This window comes from Saccoglossus kowalevskii, chromosome 5 (assembly GCF_978046115.1).
Source record: "Saccoglossus kowalevskii chromosome 5, keSacKowa6.1, whole genome shotgun sequence".
Taxonomy (NCBI): Eukaryota; Metazoa; Hemichordata; class Enteropneusta; family Harrimaniidae; genus Saccoglossus; species Saccoglossus kowalevskii.
The window spans coordinates 42,345,197-42,369,296 of record NC_140645.1 but is presented as its reverse complement, the minus strand read 5'-3'; the positions used below and the strand labels follow the sequence as shown (position 1 = coordinate 42,369,296).

At 34.4% G+C, this 24,100-nt stretch overlaps 2 protein-coding genes across 5 annotated transcripts; one reads left to right on the top strand and one right to left on the bottom strand.

Moving 5' to 3' along the window:
• The first annotated feature begins 340 nt into the window (after positions 1–340).
• Positions 341–1,660, top strand: LOC144360348 (carbohydrate sulfotransferase 1-like). The gene has a single exon (XM_078013148.2). The coding sequence runs from the start codon at positions 341–343 to the stop codon at positions 1,658–1,660; it is 1,320 nt and encodes a 439-aa protein (XP_077869274.2).
• A 776-nt stretch (positions 1,661–2,436) lies between these two features.
• LOC102806251 (uncharacterized) lies at positions 2,437–22,932 on the bottom strand. 4 transcript variants are annotated; one of them, XM_085499439.1, is made up of 4 exons: positions 22,893–22,932; positions 10,121–10,463; positions 5,581–5,644; positions 2,437–4,984 (listed from the first exon to the last, which is right to left on the bottom strand). In XM_085499439.1, exons 2-3 carry the CDS (start codon positions 10,459–10,461, stop codon positions 5,620–5,622), a joined length of 366 nt encoding a protein of 121 aa, XP_085355565.1. In that variant the 5' UTR covers positions 10,462–10,463; positions 22,893–22,932; the 3' UTR covers positions 2,437–4,984; positions 5,581–5,619. The 4 variants fall into 4 exon arrangements, with proteins under 4 accessions (XP_085355565.1, XP_006822269.1, XP_077869279.1 ...); XM_006822206.3 differs by lacking the exon at positions 22,893–22,932 and adding an exon at positions 16,987–17,125; XM_078013153.2 differs by lacking the exon at positions 22,893–22,932 and adding an exon at positions 16,987–17,125 and having other exon boundaries at positions 10,341–10,463.
• Positions 22,933–24,100: the final 1,168 nt, after the last annotated feature.

Genomic DNA, 24,100 nt, shown 5'->3' with positions numbered 1-24,100 from the left:
CACAATTTTTAACCTTTCAATAACAAATATGCCAATGCCAATAAATGCCTTTAAATGTACGTGGCTTAGCCATCGAAGTACGCCCCCACCGTTCACATCGTCGTAAAGGACTGTCGTCAGCATATACGCGCATGACAGTTAAAAGCCGTTGATGGCGTAAAATTACGAAAGTCACGTACTCTTTTGTATTGCGTCGCATGCGTCATAAGTTCTTATTTGTTTTCTATATTTAGCCATTGCAATAACAGTCGTGTCTGGTAATGCCAGCATAATAATTCACATGTTTTCAATAAAGCAAATATTATTTTTGTATCGAGGGCTTTTATTCACCAACATAGTTATGTTAATTAGATTGCAACCTGGTGCCAGTGCCAGCAGCGTGTTACCATCGTTACTCGTGTCAGGGATGAAGGGTTCACGGTACGTGAAACTGGTGAGTGTTATCTCTTCCGTTTATATCATCACCAATCTTAGCTTGTTCGAATCGTGGAGTCCAAGTTCATGTTCGTGTGGGGAACCTAACTCCCAGAATACTAAGCGTGAAACTGAACAAGTAGCAAACATCCAGGATCATAATTCGGAACCGAATATGGTAGATCAGCGTATTGATAAAGGGTACAATGAATTTCCAATGCGAGAAGAGCAGCAGCCGACGTCGACAAGGTCGCCAACCCCACCTTCGCAACGAGGAGTTAAGATAATTATTGTGAGCAAAGCCCGTTATGGTTCAACCTTCCTTGGTCAATTTCTGAATGGACATGTGGGGATACTGTATATTTTTGAACCTATTCGATCGGTACACCTGATGGCCGACAAGGAAATAATACCGAAGAAGTATATAGACTTTGGTGCCGTGGATTTATTACGTAATATTTTGAATTGTCAGTTCCCCACCTATTTCGTTCACCAGAGTATACAGAAGTGGCCGGTGGCAGTCTACCATAGTCGAGTATTACGACTGTTTTGTGGTGGCGTTCACAACTGTGATATGCGAGATCCCGAGGATTTCTCTCAACTGTGTGAGACTTATCAAAACATCGCCCTGAAAGTGACTCGATTAACTAGTTTTCATCAGTTGAAAACTATGGCAACCGAAGATGGGCATGACCTGAAAGTGATCTATCTAGTGCGCGACCCACGCCCAGTTGCCTTATCACGAAGGGCGATGAAATTTCGCCCGAAATTAAGAAACGAAAGTTTGATTGATTTAAAACTAGTAGGGGCGCCAGATTCGGAAGTGGATGACCTACATCGTGATAATATCAATTACGACTGTGGTTGGTTGGAGAAAAATTTAAATATAATGTCCAACCCTCCCGATTGGATCAAAGGTAGACTAATGATCATACGCCACGAAGACATTGCCATGGAGACAAGGAGAATAGTGAACGAAATGTACACATTTTTGAACATTGAACAGCCCGAGAATGTGAAGGAAATGATCAATACTTATACGCACCCGATAGAGGGCGCTGGAGACAATAACATGGAAACTCGCCGTAATTCGACACAGGTCGTTCACGCATGGAGAAAAACCGCTAATTTTAAGGATATATTGGCAGTCCAAAGAGTATGCGGTGACGTCATTGAGCGACTTGGATACAAACTTTTGAAAAGTGAAAAAGAAATGCAAGATATAAAAGGCATACGCATCTTCTAAAAAAAGTAATTTAACTTCACTTCAATTGACTGAGTAAGCATCAACGTGAAATGCTCTATCTTTTCAATAGTTCATGCAATTTTTGTATCGGCGAAGCGCTTCTGTAAAGTAGAGTCAGGTAGAAAGCAATTTTGTTCACATCGGAAACTTTGTTGAAGACACTCGTCGTTGGAAAATACACTAAAATATCAATCCTGAGGCCAGGAGACATATTCAATGCACGTCAAGACTGAAACACCACAAATACCGACATTAGGACTGTCTGCAATACACACAGTTGCCAATAATTGCCCTTACCGATACCTCGTATACAAGCAGTTTTATTACAGTCGCATACTCTCTGAATAGAAACTGTATGGTAAAACGTACCCATAATGCACTAAAAGTACTGCAGACATACTATAATTCGATTCGATTGTCTAAAACGTATACATTATTTTTGTAAGTAAACCAAAGCAAATTCACTACAATATTACAATAGGAATATTGATATTTGCTTATGATATATATGAATGAGAGAGACAGAATGCAGATATGGGTTATTTGCATGGTGAAGTCTTAAATTCCTAGTGTTGTCACTGCTATGCTTAATTTTGAATGTATTGAATGTCGGGCACTTGTTATTAGAACAAAAATGAATCGAGCTTATAATGATGATAGTATGAAAACATAACATACAAGTTTTACTTCTGTACAAACTAACTTAACTCCCTTGTAAGATTAATGTTATTGTAATCACTGTTAAGATTGTTAACAATATATTAAGAGTCTTAAACTTTTCTGTCATGAAAATGTATTTTTTTATTCTTAACATTAATTTACAATGTCTATTGATATAAAACCATATAAATATGAAAGAACAAATGACAAACGTAAACACGTGTGCAAATTTGTAATTATTTACTTTAATTCACATACACCATCAATATTGTTGAAGATAATGTATAATATTGCGCCCTCTAGCAAAGGAGCGCGTTCGTGACGTTAAGATGACGTGGATGGGAGAAAGTGACTACTAAGTAGAATTTGCGGCATATAGGATAAGTCGCTAGAGGGCGCAACCTGGAGGAAAGGTCACTATTACAAAAATACATAATAGAATTACACAATTAGAAACGGTCACATGTCTTCATCACTCATTCTAAAAATCAGAAGAGCTATCATTTGCTGAATGTTTTCAACATTAGTGAAACGAGGTATTTGAAATAGTAAAATGGTATTTTCAAAATGATTTCAATGATTTGTTAAAAGCCATCTCCAAGAAACGTCAATTATTGGGTTGCGTATATAAGATAATGGTTTAGGAATAATGGAAAACAGTAGTAATTAAAACTGCAAATTGTGTTATTAAATAAGATGAAACACAATGATACATAGCACATCCTTATTTGTATTTACGTTCTCAGGTTACTGAATATATACCCGTACCAAACTTGGTATAGAATACACGTTACATCAATCGTTTAGAATATATTGCTAAAACAAATATTAAATAAAGTCAGTTTATGTAGAATCAATAATGCCACTGAAATTGATAATATATAATATATAATATTTTTAACACTTCTAACATAATAATACAAATCTAGTAAAGAAAATTGGTTCTTAAAATACAGACGTATCAAACAGAGAAATGCAAAACAAACCCCTAACCATATAGCAAATTGAGTGTGCCACTTTCCAGTGAATACAAACTATAATCGTTCTTGAGATGCAACCTAGAAATCTGCAACCACCTGACAATTTTCTAATTATTATGCAAATTATGTAAGTATAAATATGTGCATCCAAAATCCCACCGAATGAACCTAGGTCGATATATCTACTCTCCGAGGTGAGATCGATCAATGAAGCATAATTAGCCAGTAGATCAATTTATCATTTGGAATCGATGAGCAATTTCACGGTAATGATCGTGAGGGCGTTGGAAAGGGTCTTGAGAAGGAGTTCAATCTCCTATCAGAAACATACCATTATGTCTCATATGAGCGAAGGGTTTGTATTCCTCGACTTATCATTTTATTTTTGTTTTGTTTATCTAGTGTATTTTAAGCAACGAAGCCGATACATTGGGTTACCTTGCTTAACATAAGTTCAGTCACGACGTCACTTACGCTTAGAGAAAATGTTGGTTTGATCTCAGGCAATTTGGACAATTTGTAATTGCGTAATCCAGTCTTGTGGATACAGTCTCGATGCACGTGTAAGGAAATACAATTACTATTATACGCGCATACACTTAGTTAATTAATTTTCATTCTCGCTCAAAAAAGTATTCACGGTTTATACAAAATAGACGATTTTTAAAGTAAAAAAATGTGATTTTATACAATAGCAGGTACAATTTAATCTATGAGTGACATATATGAAAAAATCGCGTCCGTCTTTGAAGTGTATGTTATAATCAATCCCGTCCATGGCAAGCGTGTTTCTCTCCGTTTGTTTTGTTATCCCATGCCCTTTCGGGTTACAGGTTGAAGTGTCAGTCGATAGGTATGGCATAATTGGTTGACACCTAACGATACTACATCGTTCTGTAATTTGAAAAAGAGGCCACCTTTTCTAGCAATGTATAATATTGAATTCGGAGTTTGTTTATAATTCCGCAATTACACGAGGAAAACATGAAAGCAATTCGACAAATATGTCACTTGACTGTGCAAAAACGTCACGGTCTGGTCACTTCACGAGGAACATATGCCAAATAGAATATACTTGTTCTTGGAAATAACGAAAGCCTTAACTCCGATGTGGCCAATTTCAATAAGGTCTTTGATATGAAACTAACTAAAATCCCCCAATATGTCTGACACAGACACATTTTGTTCGAATATATTTACGAAGACCCAATGGGAATTAAGCATTTAGACTTTGAATCGATTATTTGGGATTGCGTTCAGCTGTAACATATATTACGGGTGTTTCTATGAGCTAGTTAATTAAATTGCAACGTGAATTGTAAAGTTAAAATTATTAAATTTTACTCTTTTTACCACGTTAAATTGAAAATCTGTTGTTGTGACAGTCAGTCGGCAAAACTTAATTTTTACCAGACAGATACCACACATTGTATTTGTATTCAAACCATTAGATAAGGTCATGTGTCATATATTACGTGATTTATGCTAAAAATATGGTCCGCTGAATATTAGCGTAGTCGTAAACTGAATATATATTGATCAATACACGTCATTGAATTAAAGTGAGAAGCGAGATTATGTTGATCAAACGTGTGCCTTGTAGAAAAATCATGATCAGTATTCGTTGTTCGGCGTAGTTACATAAGGGTACGAGTCGTGTCGGAATCCTAATATCGTCCGCAACCTGAAAATAAAAACAGAAACTATTAAAATTCGATTGAGATCGTGAATTAGTTATTGACAGTTTTTACTAATGTTTGCCGTACTTACATTTATGTCTGCTTCAATCAGCCAAATTAATTACAACTACGTTAACGTATTCGATATAATCACTAAAGCTACGTTAACATATTCAATATATTCACATACATGCGACATATCGAGTGATCAAATCCAATTATAGATAAATACAGCATTAAGACTTTGTCGATATGTTGAATTTCCATGTGGTAATGTATAATCAATATTTCTTTACTATTAATGAATCTTTCGTTTGTCTATTAATTTAGATTAAGATAAATGCCAATTAAGAAGACTCTATGTTCGTTTGTTATAAATATGTGTATCCCTTAATTAACAGTCAATGTTCAAACATTTGATCAAGCATAGCATGTAAAAATTCTTAATCAGTACGTCCTACGTAAATACTTAATAAATAATTCAAAATTAAAATATCTTTTTTTGTAAACAGTCCTCCTCACTGCAATACGTTTGGGCCAAGAACACCTTCGAGGTTAAGTGTCTGTGACGCACTTATTTGATACGTCTTTCATTACTCACAATGATATGGCTGCATCGTCAATTTCGTCATTCTCGTGACTAGAAGAAACGCTTTTCCCAATTACTAAGAAAAAAACAACAACACTGAAATGAGTACCAAAGCAATATTTTTAGTTTAGTTCTTTTTAGTTGAATGTACGCCTAGGCATACCACCAAACACGTGGTTTAATGGGGTAGTCAATGCGGCAATTGATTTAGTTGTAGCTCATATTTTAGTGCAATCTGACAACAATCGAACACGAATTTGATAACTATATCTCCCCGCGTCGTTTTCGAGAGGGTTTAGGCGCGACGCATACAGCGCGTGTAAAATGCTTTGTTTATTAACGTGAAATTGAACGTGCATTGCGTGACAACTACGTAACGCCTCAAAGTAACGCTATGTTATAAGTGAATCCAAGCACGTGCGTAGTAGACTTTTATTTTTACGTGGTCAACTTTTTTGTAGTGAAAGATAATAACCATGCGTCAATCTGTTACCAATCAATCTGTCATTCTGCGAAGATATCACTAAAACACGTTTTTATGGATATAAGCGAACATTGTCACAATGTGCACATTCTTTTGTCCCATTATTGTTCTAGATATTATGTTCTCAGATTGGTAATGACATAGACAGCGTGAGTCGATACAAAGCTACTTACAAGAGTGTGCCTGATTTATGATACATCAATCAAATTCTGCCTTCTATATATGTTTCGACTCAACTGGTATGTACCTGTACAGTGGTACATATGGTCCAGAATCGTACTACCAGTATTTTATCGTCACAAAACACAACAAACTGCGACCAAGCCTGACAAGTGATTTGGTTTTGTTATTTGATTGCATTGACTAACTCACATCTAAAAGCGTACTAGTTTTTCCTTTTTGCAGCTCTCTAAAACCATTCATGTTGTCAGATCGCCTGCACACACGGATAGTTACGACGAGATGGTCGCTTTAATCAAATATGTAATCAGACTACCGTGACCGCATTGCGAGGTAGAAGAATGTTTATTTTTATTTATTTATTGGTGATAGCTTTGAGTCATACTTTTGATTATATTTCTAGAGTTCAATCACCTGTTAATGTGTTTGTCGCAAGACACCCCGAGGCTTCCACGTGGAGCCGACAAACATCAGTGACACGTTATCAAATATGTATGATAGTTTGGTTACGGATACTTGTGATTACACGGTCTCCGATAGTGGCTATGTATAACCACAAGGAGAAAATATATTATTATTATATTTAAATATTAATAGTCATTCTACACCTCTCGCCTTGGCAGTATCGCCTATTTACAGAATCAAATGCTTATAAAATTGTTTTAATTAATAATTGTATTTACATCGTAAACAACAGTAAACTTTTTCAGGGCCCCGTGTTAACTAGAAATATATATGTATACGGGGCATTGGTAATTTAGGCTGACGTTTACCAATGGCTCACGCTCGCCATACAGCTGCGACAATGCTGACAATGCGTGTTTTCTTTTTCCCAAAGTCGTACAACTAAGGTTATATATACAATCGCTTGATAAATGCAGGGACAAATTATGTATTGTATTATAGGAATTCATTTTGAGTAATCCTGACAAAAATGAAACTTCGGGAAACCCCAATCAACAGTTGTCGGGATGAGCGCCATTATGGAAAAGCAAGCAAATAAAAGAGGTACCAGTAAACTACGATTATTATCACGTGGTCAGGTACGTAAAGAAATTGTACCATTGTATCGATAAATTGTATGACATCGGGAGTCTTAAATATGACATCACCAGTTCAACACTTGTTTGATAAATTTGACATTATAGAATCAGTCAAGATATGTATCTATGTGATCCTTCAGGTATGGATTTGTACATGATAAATTGCCTAGTTGTATAAGACATATAAATCAGTCGTTAGGAAAACATTTGCAACGATAAATTCTCATTTGTTTCCAGAGCACGATTTCGTTCTCAAGTAGTATATTCGTTTTGTGCGATACTCGGTGTTTGGTAAATTGAATTAAATTATTCAGAAAGAGTGTATCTCTGGTGGAAGTATCGCCAAATCACTGATTATAAATAATGTATTTTTCATTATATTTCCTTATCGTCGATCCGATCACAGACATCGCATATTGTTCAACTATGAACGCACAGTTTGTTCGGTAAAATGCTACAAACGCATTTGTATGCCGTGTGCGCATATCTGGCGCATACAAAGAAATATATATATCTATGAGCAAATATATTTATATTAACAGTGAGTAAACTTATGAATATCTAACAAATTATTAATCTCAAAGGATTCTCAGACCAAAATGGATATACCGTTTTTCATTAAAAACTATGAAATAAATTAGTTTGTTATTAAATATTGACGTCAGCATGTGCCATAGAAGGAAGCATGTGTCATTTTCTCATCTTACGGCATAATACAAAATTTAGTTTTCATACTAAACAGTGGTAATATGTCATGAACCAACAACACTGTCTTTTTATTTGTTATTGTGTATATGAATTTTCTCCGAACTTTGCACTTAACAATATTTTTACTTTATGTTATTTGAGTGCAGTTCAACCATAATACACATACAACATGTGTATACAAAACCATGACGAAAGCGCTGGAAATTTAATTGCCAAATAATCAATATGGAAACATCCGCACTCCTCCCATCATCGCTTTTCGCAAAAACGGTTTAGAAGTGGAACATCCGGGGTATTTTCCGGTCCACTGAAGCGTGTAAGAACTCTTTGCGACTTCCACGCTGTACAATATGACGCCGATTACCGGAGTTCTGATAGAATGTGGTATATCCATTTTTTGCCACTCTACTACTCTGATTGCATGCTGGGAATATGATCGCCACGCTCAATTTTATAAATGCATTGATGCCATATATACTGTTCCAAACCATTAGCGACGCCGGTTCATCACGCTGATTAGTAATCTAGGCACGTGGTGCCAAAGTAATAAATAACATTATCACATACTAAGTACATCTGAGTCTGAAAATTGAACAAATATTGTATGTTTGGTCGAATGTAGTTTTATGGGAAAATCTACAAAATATCTCACTAAGTAGTCCTTCATTCTCATTCGGACCTCCCGTATTACACAGATTTTATGTTTATTGATCGGCATTTGAAATGGAAATACGAGAATTGGGCGATTTATTTATTTAATAACGTTGCTGTAGTTGTAACAAAGGGGTGATTTGAAAATATGCGATGTGAGCAAAATTTATATTATCAAACGCTTTGTAATCTGTTCATCATAGACACATACTTTGTACATACATATCAGGTATTAAAATTAAATGAATTGACAGCGGCAATAAACCAAACGTGATATTTACACCACTTGTGAAACAAACATGAACACAACTTTTGTTCAATGCGCCTTTTAAAAACCGCAGTGTTCAACGTGCTCTAAACTGTGTGAACTTCAGACAAAGTAATAACTGCCTTTATGTTCCAATGACTGACAACAAACATTACTCGGAATTTCCATTAAAACCTGTCATAAACGGACATCATCAAAGAGTTAGATGTCAACATAAGACGATATAATGTACGATAAGATAATGATACCGGAGTCTCGAAGTAACGAATTCAGACCCTTATCAACTATAGTGAAAACAACAATGATAAGTGTCAATCTACCGGGAATCGACACATCTATCAATAATTTGATATTGCTCTCAGAGGACACAATTCATCGGTATATTATATGTAACTTTTGATAAGAACTAGTATTTCAAATTCAGAATTATGCTACGTGACCTGTTTTTTTATGTCAAGAAGATCCAGAGTTGATTATTTCATAGTCATGTAACGTATCACGTATATTACGACAATGTAGTTCTTATTCGCAGTGATAAACTAGGTTGGAACAGCTAGTAGTGAATGGTATTACCAATAGCTGCATATGTTTAATGGCACATATTGTTAATATTGCTAATAATGTTGTAGTCTTTTTAAGCAGATTCAGAATAGTCTGAATATATAACGCAATGACGTAACTCAATGTCCAAATAAGGTCAAATGTATGCTATACTCTCAGCCAGTGTGTTCTTTTCGCAAGTCTTAATTATTATTTACATGGCGAGCCAAATAACTAGATATGCCTAAACACACTCACATCACTTGTCAGTAGCAAATATTATATTCATATAAAACAATGATAACAATTAAAGTTATGGTTATATATGCAATTTAGATAATGTATGAAATAACGTGCATTATTTGAGTATTATAGTGAATATTATTCAAAGTGAAATTATGTGCAATGATTGGTTACACAATTAAGTTAATATTCGATATATGTCCATTATAGTCATGCATTTGTCTGTGATATTGTGGGCCAGTGCTGTGCCTTATACAATACACTTACACGTTAACTTTAGTGTTTAATTGTTGCTGCCTTAGGGACACATAACATATACATATATATGTATAACATGCCGTGGAATGAGTGACGTAACAGTGAAGTGATGACGTTGACATACGATCCCGGATGAAGCGATATCACGGATGGACGCACTTCGTAAAATTTACTTACTTTCGTTGGTACTGCTTATAATAATTCCGGAGCAAATTTTGAAGCATCGTCTTGGCTTGGTACACATCGTCGTCGTCTCTTTTGGCGACATTGCTGAAAAGTTGTTCGTACTCATTCCGGCTTAAATTGTCGTCGGGGATAGGAATCGGGTAGAAGTCACTATTTCGTTTTTCGTTGACGTCATAAGCATGCATGACATCATCAAGGTCATCTCTCTTACCTTGTCGCCTTGGTCCCTTACATTTGTTTTTGATGCCTAGTTGACAATAGTTAATTGCTTCACAGAAGGATAGGAGTACAGTCAGTGTAAGAAAGAATACAATTATCGCCTTTGTCGACATGTCTGTGTGGAAAAAAACAAGTGGAAACAGGAAATACATGTGGTTATTATACTAAGACTGTTACAGTCAATATATTACATGTAGGAGGCACATTCTGATAAAAAGAAACTTGTTAAGTTTATAATAATGCATCAAATTAACGTATTTAATCGACTAGAAGTAGAAATAACATCAAACACACAAGATATCCAAATCCAAGGCTAATTTATACGTCCAAGAGCACAAAACAAATGAATGACAACAATAGTACACTACATAGAATATACTAGAACCAAAAATAAAACAAGTACGCCACACTACTTAGCCAGATTAGTAAAATAAAGAGATTTGGATTTCATGGTATACGCAAAGTTTTGTAAGGTGCTTCATATGTGGCACTCTAAATCTATAATTGTGAATCATAATAACGAGGTCGACACCAGATAAGTGACATGTAAAATAGTTTTAGTGTATTTCATTACAGTCACGCTCAAAATCACTTTGAATGTTAGACTTGTCTTTTTCTATAAAACCCCTGCGTTATGGTATTGACAATGGAAAAAAAAAGATTGTGAAGTTCAGCTGCAATTATCATTACAATATAACTATTGACTTTAGGATTGATTATGTTAAATTAGTTCAATCGTGAATATATCTCAATGTGAAATTGAAGTCTTTGGCTTTAGGTATCCAGAAATAGAAATATATCAAGAGGGCATATTATTTACTAATTGAATGACAAAAATATAAATCCTCTGAACATCGGAGCAGTTACACTGGTATACACATTTTATCATTACCTTTATTCATTCATATTATTTCAATATGATATAATGATAGCGTGACGTGGAGCATACGATGACGTCACAACAATTACTACATGCTTACATTTCATGCATATTCGTTTAAACATTTCATAATTATACCATGTAGACGTTTGTTTTTGCTCATTGACGCTTTACTGCTTTATTGCTAAAATTGGTAAGTTATTTTGCGCAGATTGCCAAAGTATTGCCGAATTTTATCTTCTGTCTATAAACGTGAATGTATCGAGTAACCATTAGAGTACAGCGGCTGTGATAAACGATATGCTATATTACACTACGCATTGTGAGTGCGGTGTATTGTATTTTCACAAATAAATTACCAAATTTAAAGGTATCGCACAAATCGCACGCTTGCATTACAGTATAAGTATCCTATAATATAGGGTATATTGCTTATAACAAAAATGGATGCGTGGCAGAGCGACGAATTCAAATCTAGTATTGGCTACATCACAGACGCCGAATATTGGATACGGGATACACATCTGTGCGGTTTGTATGTGTAGTGTAATTGCTACATCCCAAAATATACACAAACTCCAACATGGGCGCAGATGGTTCGATAAAAACAATTACTGTTAAATATCAAAGTGCGCGTGGCGTATTAATATCTTTCATCGATTTCGGTAGAAACTTTGATCCTCCGATAAGTGCGTCCTAGCTGTCTCTATTCAATATTGTTAAAACTCGGTTGTCACAGTTATTAATCACTTATTTGTATGTTGTCATTTACAATTAACAATGACACTGACATTGTCGGCACATCAAGTTGTACAATTATCTGAAGGCCCTCTCACATAATATTCAACAATTAACATGAGAACTGTTTTCGGTTGTGTCATTCTTTCAACATGTACCTAGAGTAAATATAAAACTTTCTCATGATAACTGCCGATACCCATGCAACTACAACGAAAACCGAGTGTCTTCTCACATATTTGGAATCAAACAGTAAGCCATCATAATATCTATATGTTAGAAAAATGAGCCGAATCATCAGGTGACATTCGGATAACTAAACACAACTACTTTCGCAGACGGCAATACATTTTTACTGAAGCATAAACACCACACCAAATATTAAACAAGACAACTAAAGTGAAATGCGTAAACATTTATATACTCAAAACGTGTGGTGTTGTTTGGTTCTAACTTATGCATCGCATATTGCCAACACATGCGCATATTTAGGTATAGAATATTCCAACATTGACAATTTGACGCCGTATTTGCAAAGCGGATAGTAATAGCGGCCTTCCCTGCGGAGACTTTCATCTGTCTTAATACTGTGGCAATTTACTCAGGAATAATATTTATTACCCGAAAATGTTGGCGAATAGAAATGCCTCATAAATAAACTTAAAATATGGTTAGAAATAAATGAAATGATTGAAAAGTGATGTTAATGAATATTTAAAAAAGAAAGACTTGTCAAAAATGATATAAATTTTAGTTTATCATGATAGTAACATTTATTGAAGAAAAAACTATTAACTGCCTTTTATTGTCATTGATATTTACTGACAGTTTAAAACGCAGACATTTTTTACAAACTAATTTGGAATAGTGTTAGTCATCATCAGCGGGTTATTTAATATCATGTTAAGAAAAAAACACTGCTAGCGACATGGCAACGGCGTTGACACGTATACGTGTCATTACTAAGGAATAAATTAAAGTCAAAATTCAGCATTCGCAAGTCATCAATAAATAATATAAACTGACGATTGTCTATTTTTCGGAGAATAGGTTACTAACAGATGTGCCATTACGTATATGGTACACCATACAGGCGCCTGCGGAAATACATCAAAGACTCAAGTTATTGAGGAAAAACACAAACCAATGTCAGTGTCAAGACAGAGGGCAGGTCCGAATAGCGTGTTTGCTACATGTACGCCGCAAGTTGTGTTTCGGTTCAGTTGCAACGCTTTCTAATTTGACGGGCTTCATGGAATGTATTTCACAAGACGTGAACGGTCGCATCAAACAATGCAGAAATCTTGACACACGTGTTCGATAAGCGTCTCTGCGATCACTCATTCTGTTCCTGACTGTATAAAGACAACTGCACTGAATGAAAATTGATCGGAATGATCTGTCACTTCTTCACACTGTTTGTTTCTCGATGTACAGCGACACTGTCAATGCATTCTATCAGCTTACCACTCGATGTAGTTATAATGAAATCATTGCGTTTTCAAAAAAAGATCAGTATTAATTAACACAGAGATGTGCTTTGTGTCGTTTTCTTGATTATTCGACATCCAACGGCCTCTATATGTCGCTTAAATTAAATTTTGCATTGTTGAACATTGAATGAAATTTTGCAAATCCCACTGCAAACATGGACATAGCAAGTAGGTTGAAAACAGATTAAGAATTTCTTATAATGAGAAGATATTAGGTGATGATATTTCATTACAATCTTTCTATAACACATCATACATATTACTGATTTATAAAATGTACGAAAGATATCTACACACCCAAAATGATGAATTATTCAGTCATGCACCTTCTGAGTGATTCATTAGCCTTGACACATATATATATCTACACTGATGTTTTAATTGCATGATATTAAGGGTTTTTCTTGTCCTGGGTCATAGTTATATTTATATTAGCGATGAATGTAGATCCGATATCGAAGAGCGTTTGATTGTTACGTTTTGGAATGATAACGTCAGCCTAGTTTTTCGCAAACACGATAGATGATTATTTGGGGATATAAAAAATGACGTCATGCAAACCGCCCAGAATTGTGGAAACGATTAAAATTGCACAGTCTATTGACTGTGTCCGCGTCATTAGATTTATCTGGAGAATAATTCGTCATAATAAATATTGCACCGCTGTGGAACATTTTGTTTTCATTCGGACATATACTAATCTAAGAAACCTAAAAGAAATATTTTCAACTGCACCACAGTGGGTTTTCTAGTGCACTGATAACGTGACGTGATCAACTCGTAGGCTCGTTCGCAGTCGTTTTTGACGCACACGGTCCCGGCATACATTCTTACGAGTGGAGCAAATGAAACTTTTTCAAGACTGTATGTCAAACATTTACATTTGTGTATGTGAGATAAATATTTAAGAATCGTTTTAGTTTGTATTAAAATGACTGGCTATGAATAAGAAATGTGACATACTCATAACAACAACACACGAGTCAAATTATATTTTTAATGATAATATCCAGAAATACGCTGGTTTTGGAGAATGTTTTTTTAATCTTGCAAAACGGCCTCATCCTCCCACAATTGGATGTTTCCTGTTTGACCTTCCTTCGACGCGCACACAAAGGAAGTGAGATGATAAGCTGAATTCAGTGCTGTGTGGCCAACGCCCGAGACATATTGTTGAACACCTAACTCACTATAATGCTTTAGAATGTGGCTGTTTCCGAGTGTATAACGTCACTAATACAGCGATAATACCTCACATGAAGCAACTGTTTTTTTATTAGAGCATCACTGGAAGTTTGCAGATTTAAACCTAAGAATTGATAGATCGATATGAACATGGACATGATATTAAAGTGCTATTGAATCGCACTTAATGGTTTGTTTAGTATCTACAGGGAAATACAATAATCACCAAAAACATGAAAATCCACTTTTAGTCGATACATTGCAAATAACACTCACCCATCCCAGAAATCAGCGACAGCTAAAGCATACAACCATTTTTTTACTGACATTTAATTGGCAGTACTTCTAAAGGTGCGATGTGATTTAGTGAGTTATAGCACGTGCTAAAATGGATTCTAGTATGTCGATAATATAGACAAGGGATTGACTAGACGATATAGGTTGAATACGTGTTTAATGCCAGAAAATCACGTTTCAATTCCAACTTAATCAATTATTAGGCCAAGAAAGTGAGAGACATTATTGGCGCAATTATTTTAGTTGATAGTTAGGTTGGTGTCAGATACAGATATCGCCTGTAGTGTGTACACGTCCAAATCAGATTATATGCTAAGAAAATTAGGTAATGTGTGTGCAACACAACTTCAGTATCACTGTCACGTAACCACCGCGACGTTTTGACTCACACTATACGTTGCAGTGTGTATGACTAATCCGTAAACAAAATGTGCAAACATTAATTGGAGCACTTCATATGTCACAAAAAGCACAACCAAGGAGTTCATAATTATAAATATATCAGCCTTATTTCTGTACATGCGTATTACTGATTTCTCATTTCGCATGTTTTGTTGAACTGACAGTTTCGTAATATTTTTTATTTTAAAGTTCGCCCGGTAATGTTTGTTGTTCCTGTCAAATATACCATTCATGTAAATCGCTCCATTTGTTGATGGAACTCTTCTGTGACGTCAAAATGACATGTATGGATAGAGGCAATTCCATTCGAACCGACTCGTGTGTTTGATTGTGTAGTCGTTTTTTATAAGGATATAGTAGATTCTCTCAAAAACATAATGTTATTCGATGGACGAATATAGATATATATACACGTTTCTCGCGGTCTTTGTGTGTATTATTTACGTCATTTTAGTGCTTTGTCACTAGGTGGCGCTTGATTTTAGGAAAGGTTTTATAGATCCTCCTTTTGAACCAGATTTAACCAGATTTTCTATTTATTTACAAAACTTGATAACTAAAATGAAAAAATATGGATAATTTGCGGATTTGACAAAACATCATTGCTTACATTGGGAGGCAAGTTGGAATACTTGATCTACATTCCTAGGAGAATGTCTGGAGTATTATCACACTCTACAATATATTATAATATTGCATAGCTTCAAGGGATTTGTACCAACAATTCGTAGCAACGAATGTAGTTTATCAATACATCTCAAACGATACGCACGAAATGGAACAAGGATTACGCGTTATGTAATTTATTTGGTGTTCGGTTACGAGACGTTTCACGTTGCCTAATCATTTGAATGCGATTCATTTATTTGAGAAAATGGTTCTCTATCTAGAAAATGCGATTACCATCGCTCCATGTTGATCATTCTTTAAATGCGTGTCACATTTCGTTTCAGAATGTTGTTAATTAAAATCAAACTGCCTGAATTAGTGCTACATATGTGATAAGCATGTTTGTTGAGAATACAGTGTATCAGACAACGCTATTATCAGCTCCTGCAATATGCACATACACGATTAGATAATTGTGGGGAACACGACTTATCACATTACACGAGATTAGTTTTAATGGAATATAAGAGATTGTAACGCGCAACTTAGAACTATACACAGTACAATGACTACCTATGATTAAGTAATATCTATTTGCAAATAACAATCTACCAGAACAAATAACAGTCATTTGTGTATGCAGCTCGCTATTCTACGAACGTACAGTGGCGTGTAAGACGTACCTTCAGCTCAGATTTCAAATGCCTTAGCTTGTAGTTTGGATAGACACACACACTTCAATGCGATTGTTTGATCGTCTCCAGTCCACAGATTCACAACGCACACCGTATGTGTGTTATAAAATAAGCTAAGCGCAATTGACCCCCGCGTGGCAATCTTATATAGTACGTAATATTGACAGTTTGATTGACGTGAACATCCTTAAAACCCACCCCCACACCACTGTCAATGACGCCAACACAATCACTGCAGTTTCCCCGATGATGAGTAAATACTTCCGATAAAAATATAACTTGGAAATCCACCCAGCAATATTATGTGTTAACTATTAAGTGTAAAGATCAAGATCTTACCTAACATGCGGATTCGTACAGTTCTGTCCGTATTTTTAACGTCTCACTTACACTATGTCGAAACGTGCCTGTCCCTGTGTAACAATGCAACACAACGGTCGAATGAATACACCGTGGTACGATCTTTTTTATATTATCTCGTAACTTTGCTCTAGCTTTATAACACAGAGGCATGTGCTAAATACGACTCGTTCATTCAGTCGAACGGGGTGGAGGCTCGTATAGTGAGGGGTATTTCAGCATTATCAAGAAGAAATGGAACAAGTTGTTTTAATCTCAACGTGCGAAAGCACTAAGCCGTCTTTTTGGTTTTATTAATTGACCCTCTAAAACCCTCGTACTTCTGAATTCTAATATTTGTCGCGATCGAAGCAAAAATCGCAAATTTGAAAAGTTCAGCCACTCACGAACAATTAAAAACACATATTTTCACGGGAAATACAGCGAAGCACCAATACATGCTTTTTATGAAGTGGAAAATAAACATTATATATAAAAATGGTAGTTATGTACTGAGTGTCACAGTGTTTCGACATCACTTTATGATACATCACACTATTTTAAATTGTCTGCTCATCCGTGTTTATATACCGCATAGGTGTTATTCGAATGTAAAACTGTTTACACTACGATATAGTTTGGTTTTATAGAAATATGTGATTTCCGATCGTTTTCTTATCACCATCATTTTTTTTTCAAATCAGTGGGTATTTCGGAGTCGACGGATTATTTCTGAACATACGTCCGTGACGCTGACATGTCAATGAATACATTTATTTGAAATAGTTCAAGTTCATGTACACTTCAAAACTACATTTAAATGTGATTGCACTAAACTTACCACTTCTCTAGTAACCCCCAATCGCGGAGAATATAATACTTTCACGCCAGTGGGTCATTGTTTTAAAACTAATGCACCATTTTTGGTCATCAACACGTTTCCTGTACTCAGCTAATGCCTTGCTCACAGAGGAAATGACATAAATGAAACGGTAATTTGGAAGCGTATTGGTAAAATGATTTGATGGTTTTCTGAACACTTTTTTATGCTACAGCCTTGTCAGTCCAGATTAACAATTGGTTTAGTATAAGGCAAAGATGAGTACCAACGTGAAACCAGTGGCAGATTAAATGTCAGCGACCCTGTATTGGTTTTAAATATATATATATTTAGAGAAGACGAGTGACATTATAATATCACAATTGTAGTAAATTTAATATATCTGGGACTGTGCGATAAGAAAGTGAAAACTACTACACGAGTTTAATAAACCTGATTTTGTAGTGTTGTGAATTTGTTATAGTCAGTTTGTCACATCTGATCATTTCGAAGCTTCTAAAGACTAAGCCCAACGCAGTGATCGCTGTTCGTAATCGCGTATACAAGACATCTAAGAGCGTTCTGGTTCATGTACATAAAATACCAATTACGGCCAGTTTACCATATAGCTACTAGGAAATGACGCGTTTTAGCTGACATCTGGTAATTGTCCGAAATATTTTAATTATTAGAATTTCTGATAATAATTCATGAAATATTATACAAAACCACCGACATATTGAGATATAAACGTAATTTGTGATACTGAATGCTAGGTTCGTTCATTTCTGTAACACACGTATCTGTGGACAGATGAGTAATAATGAATAGTAAATGGCACGTTAAATTAAACAATATTGCTGTGGTTATTCGTGCAACAACTACCAATTTGATTACAAAACAGGAAAATATTTATATATAGTGTTAACATCTTTCACAATACTATATACTCGTTAAATTGACTCTTGTTTTCTAACACACATTATAATACCTTTCGCTGTTAATTAAAACTAATGTCTTCACTTCAATTTAACAAAACTTGTAGAACTCCACGCATAAAAATGAGAGTAAAATCAAGCCCTACTGTAGATTTTATTCAGGTTAGTGAAAGTTTGACAATATAAACAAAGAAACAAAAAGTATGTTCGTTTTAATCGCATATGTCAAAATTGGCAAAACAAATTGCAGTGTGAACCAACTAATAGTATATTACGTGTTTAATACATACTATGCTTTCTTTGCCATCGCTCGATAAATCAACAAAACAAATCACTGTTCAGATAATATCGTGGTTTGGGTTTGCACCATTTCAATTGATTAATATTTGAATTGGACACGAATGCGGTAAATTCCAAGAGGCGTCGATATAAACGTTTTGCCACTCAGTTACTCTAACCTAAGAACACACTCCCATAGTCATATTTTCACGGCCACTCACTTAAATGAACATTTGTACACGCGTATGAATGGAAATTATAATAAGTAATATATTATATCCTGTCAATATAGTGTACGACCTTTACATTTCATACAATACTGCTACAATCCAAGGTTATGACAAAAATCACTTAATGCCCATCAAAATAATATTATCTCTATACAACGATGACGCTATTTTTTGAGTGCATTGTACTTGTGTGAACCACCGAAAACGACAGTGGTATGAGGGTAACAGAAAACAGACTGTGATTTTTCAGACTAGAGTGTCATATAAAAATTGCTATAACAAGCCAAGATCAGGTACAAAATAGCCATCATGTATGTACCTATTCTATAAATGTAATAATTATACAAATCTACGATTTAAAAGCTTATGATGAAGGATACGTTAAGCAAAACTGTGAGTTATACATACATACATACATACATACATGCATGCATACATTGTTGTTACTACTTGATTATTAACCTCTGTCATTAATGATTCAAACAAAATAATAAAACACGTACGCGTTAGTCATTACTGGACCTGTATTAGTCATTGATATGCTTCCGATTATTGTCGCTTTGTGCAAAATCAATTAGGTCAATATTTGTCTTTTTTCGGAACGCGATTTTCAAACATCACGGAATCTACGGTCTAATATCAATGAATCATCAACATGTTGACAATAAAGTGAATTGCAAGCATGCAAAGCACGAGTTAAATCAGGTGTTTTTCTAACGTGAGTGAATAACGAGAAGTAAATGTGTTATATTTGTTAAGTCGCGTGTCAATTAGTCCAAATCTACTGAGAAAATGAAAATTGAAACTATGTTAATCTGAAAATGGAATGTGTGTTTTTAAATTTCCTAATAATTTCCATACGATTGTTTCGACTTCGAATCTCTAGGAAACGTGTGGTAAAGATGCTGAACCAGTTGCAATTTGCATTGAGTGGCACAGTCTGTACTTAGCGAAGAGGCTTGAATACATATCCTTTACACTTTCAACAAACTAGACAGAATATCAAGAATATATCAGATTCTGCGATTCTAGAATTTTCTAAATATCAATGCTTTTGTATTACATTATTTTGTTATCCACGACACAATGCTGTTTAGAAAATACCTGTCGCTTGTCATATCTAGTTCATAACCCCGTTTAGTAATTCTGATCTATTAGGCATATCCCTGATATGACTGGCATCATTTCCATTTACCGCCCATCACTCGGCAAGTCAAGCAACAATAGACGTATTAATGTGGTTCGCTTTCCGTGTACGCTCGATTGAAGTTAACTGCTTCATCATAATTGCTGCATTGATTACAATGTAATATAACTTGACACTAAAAGCTAACTATATGACTGAGTGACAATAAGAAGATGACCCCGAGGTCACATCGCATCATTTTGGTATTACATAGAACAATTGATAGTAGTTCTATTAGAACACTTTCGAAGATGGAAGTACAATTCTCATTACGTGCGTTGTTATCGATCCTGACTTCACTTACAACAAAGCACGAATTGTGTATTTTGTATTCTGTGGACAGTAAATACTGTTCATGTTTGACAAATGCACCACATTCACCGGGTCTATCAGTAGCATTAGAGTATACACACGATTAGACACAATTTTATTTATTGTGAGCTTTGAAGTGTTTCAAAACTTTATTGTTTTATCTGTATAAACACATATTATGATTTAAAGTCTCTTTAAAATATAGAATCGTTCATTTATTTGAAGATTGTGGAAAATTATTAGACTGTTATCGTTTTATATTCTCACTCGTAAATGTGCATTGTTTAGACTGCTCACGGCGTGGTATGGTGAATCATTGTGAAGCCATAAAACAAACGATTTATTTGATAGTTATATTTAAAGAATCATCTTGAATCAAATACTCGACTTTGATGTTTACTTTCTTTTACTGCAATATAGCTCACTCAATTATTTTAGTACAGTTAAGAGTTTCATCATTCTTTAACATGTACATATCAGAATTGAAAAGTTTAATGACACAATGTACAAACATAATGCTGAAAGATTATTAATCATTAATAATTAAACATAATCATGCTACTAATTAACTATGGAGTCGTTTTAAATTATATATAATTCACGTGTTGCTAATAACACAATGGACATACGTTGTTCCTTGTAGTAATATAAGTTAATCACATGCCCGTAATATTGGCCGATGTAGTGCGTTATTTTTATACGATTATATGTGATTACATTCGCATAAAACGCATTAACAATGAAAATGAACAAGCACGGTTCAATTTGCCAATCTATGTGCAGAATTTACAACAACTCTAAATGATTCCATGACACATCTTCTAATTTTCTGAAAAAAACAACGATGTCCTAAAATACCCAGGTTTCAAAAATAACCCCCAGATGTAACGGTGAAAATGTCGGTCAAATTTCCACTTAACAGTGGTGAACTGTGTTAGCTAAAACCATAAAACGAAACTCGATAAATTGCATTATGTGCTGTCCATCATCTCAGTGTCACTGACGTCATACCAGTAACAGACTGAGACAGTGTATATCAAGCATAAATTAGCGATGATGTGTCCATGAATAATTAATTGGCAGTAATGAAAACAAGAAATTTTTCAATATTGTAAATTTGTTGATACAGCGAGTCTCTTATTGCAACGTGTTCTAAATCAATTGATTATTTTCTAATTTTCTTTCATGTGCGTAATTTAAGCAGATTATATCATGCGATTTGACCAAATTCAAACATCTGATGACATCGGACTCTCAAACACCGGACACACCCAAACATGAATATGACTTGTGGCAAAAATGCACTATATGTAAGAACTTGCAAACTTGCACATACAAAATAGTCAGGAGACAACAGTGACACTCGTTTCCAAAAGTGTAGCCGGGCAGAAAAAACATTAACAAAATAAAATAAAATAAAATCACCGGGCACATATCTGTATTGCTATGAATATATGTATACAGATATGTTGTAAAATATTAATTTTACTAAAAGTCCGTCTAATTTGGCGATATTAGAAAAAAGAAAATTATTAATAACCGAATATATTTGTTATTGTTAGGTGAAAAATATGACTTGATATTTTTACTCATGTGTTTAACGATGTCAATTACATTCATTCTTATTCTACTCAGTTTAATAAATAGATTAGATTAATCCGTCAAATTACCTCATAATTTATAAATACAGCTAATACACGATTATTAGTAAGATTAACGCTATGTGATACAACAAATATGATGAATGCTGTGTTCTATTGGGTGTAAATGTATTTCACAGTTCCAGACAACGTGCTTTTTAGTTTAAATTTAAATGAGTGAACTTCTTTTGACATTGTCGCAATACTAATTATTAATTAATCAGACGTTGTTTTAAACAATATCGGCGTGGAATTACGTGACGATTATATTACACCAGAAAGGCAAACCAGTTATAATAGTCCAATTCGATTACAGCTATACGTACGAAAATGACATAAATAAATAAATAAATAAATAAATAAATAAATAAATAAATAAATAAATAAATAAATAAATAAATAAATAAATAAATAAATAAATAAATAAATAAATAAATAAATAAATAAATAAATAAATAAATAAATAAATAAATAAATAAATAAATAAATATTTAATCTTACCGTGTAGGAGTAATGTTCTGTATCGCTCATGTGCTGCACGGCGAATAGACCACAGTGCAATTAGTTAAACGTTTTATAGGTGTGTGTGCAGCTACTTTCAAATTTAGTAAACACCCTACCTCACACAGCAACGTAGACAGCAGTGAACAAACAACATTTACGGTATGCGCTGTTTGACTTTTAATATCGCATGTTAATTCATTTCCGTTCTTCGTAAATGTTTAATGTTTGCACGTGGAATCTTTGTGCCGTTATCAACTAATTACTTCGACATATATTGACATAAAGATAGCATTTTAATCCAGGGTAGGTAATTTACGAACTGACAAATAATCGATTGAGTAAGGGTTGTCACGTGGTCGTTACGACAGACTGGCAGAAACGTGTTATGATATGGTTATTTGATTTCAATTTTATTGCATGTAATTTCATTACTAACATTTTTAATGTAATGCAGTTGTATGCGATCAACCAAATTCCAGATATTTTGTTAACTTGTCTGTGGGGTGCTAGGCTGTGATATCATGTGCATAAAGACGTTGCGTATATTAAATTTGTAAAAAGAACAAATCGCTTCCACAAAACAGAAATAAATTGGACCACCAATATAAAACATATACGCTACGTTACTGACAATGACACAGTCAGTATCTCTTAAATGGTTATACATACACATATATATGAAATCAGTTGGTCGATTTAATAAAATCACACAACGAAATGATATAATTCAGTAACATACTATGTGTAGGTGGCTTATCAATGTTCAACTATTTCTAATTCTTTCTGATACATATTAATCTTATTATTAGTTATCGTTATCTTTATTGCTTTATGGTAATTTCTGACAAATTAAATGAAATCAAATTTCATAAACATTTTGCGTGAACAAAAGTACAAATGAAGGATGTATTCTTCGGAATGAACATTCAGGATAATGGTGGCCAATTGGACAGGACGTAACGCTTCTAGTTATTTCCAATAGCTGAGTGCACGACTTAAATAATCGCGTTGCTCTAGTGGCGAATATTAATTTATTCGTGGATATGACAAAACGTTTTTTATTACATATAATTGCCTCAACAAAATGACCGTCAGGAAACCATTTCCAAATGCTTTAAATAAGCATCACTTTGACAGCAATAAAATCATCAAAGCAAAAAAATAATGTTTTTGGCTTCGTTTAGTTACATGACAAAATATTCCAA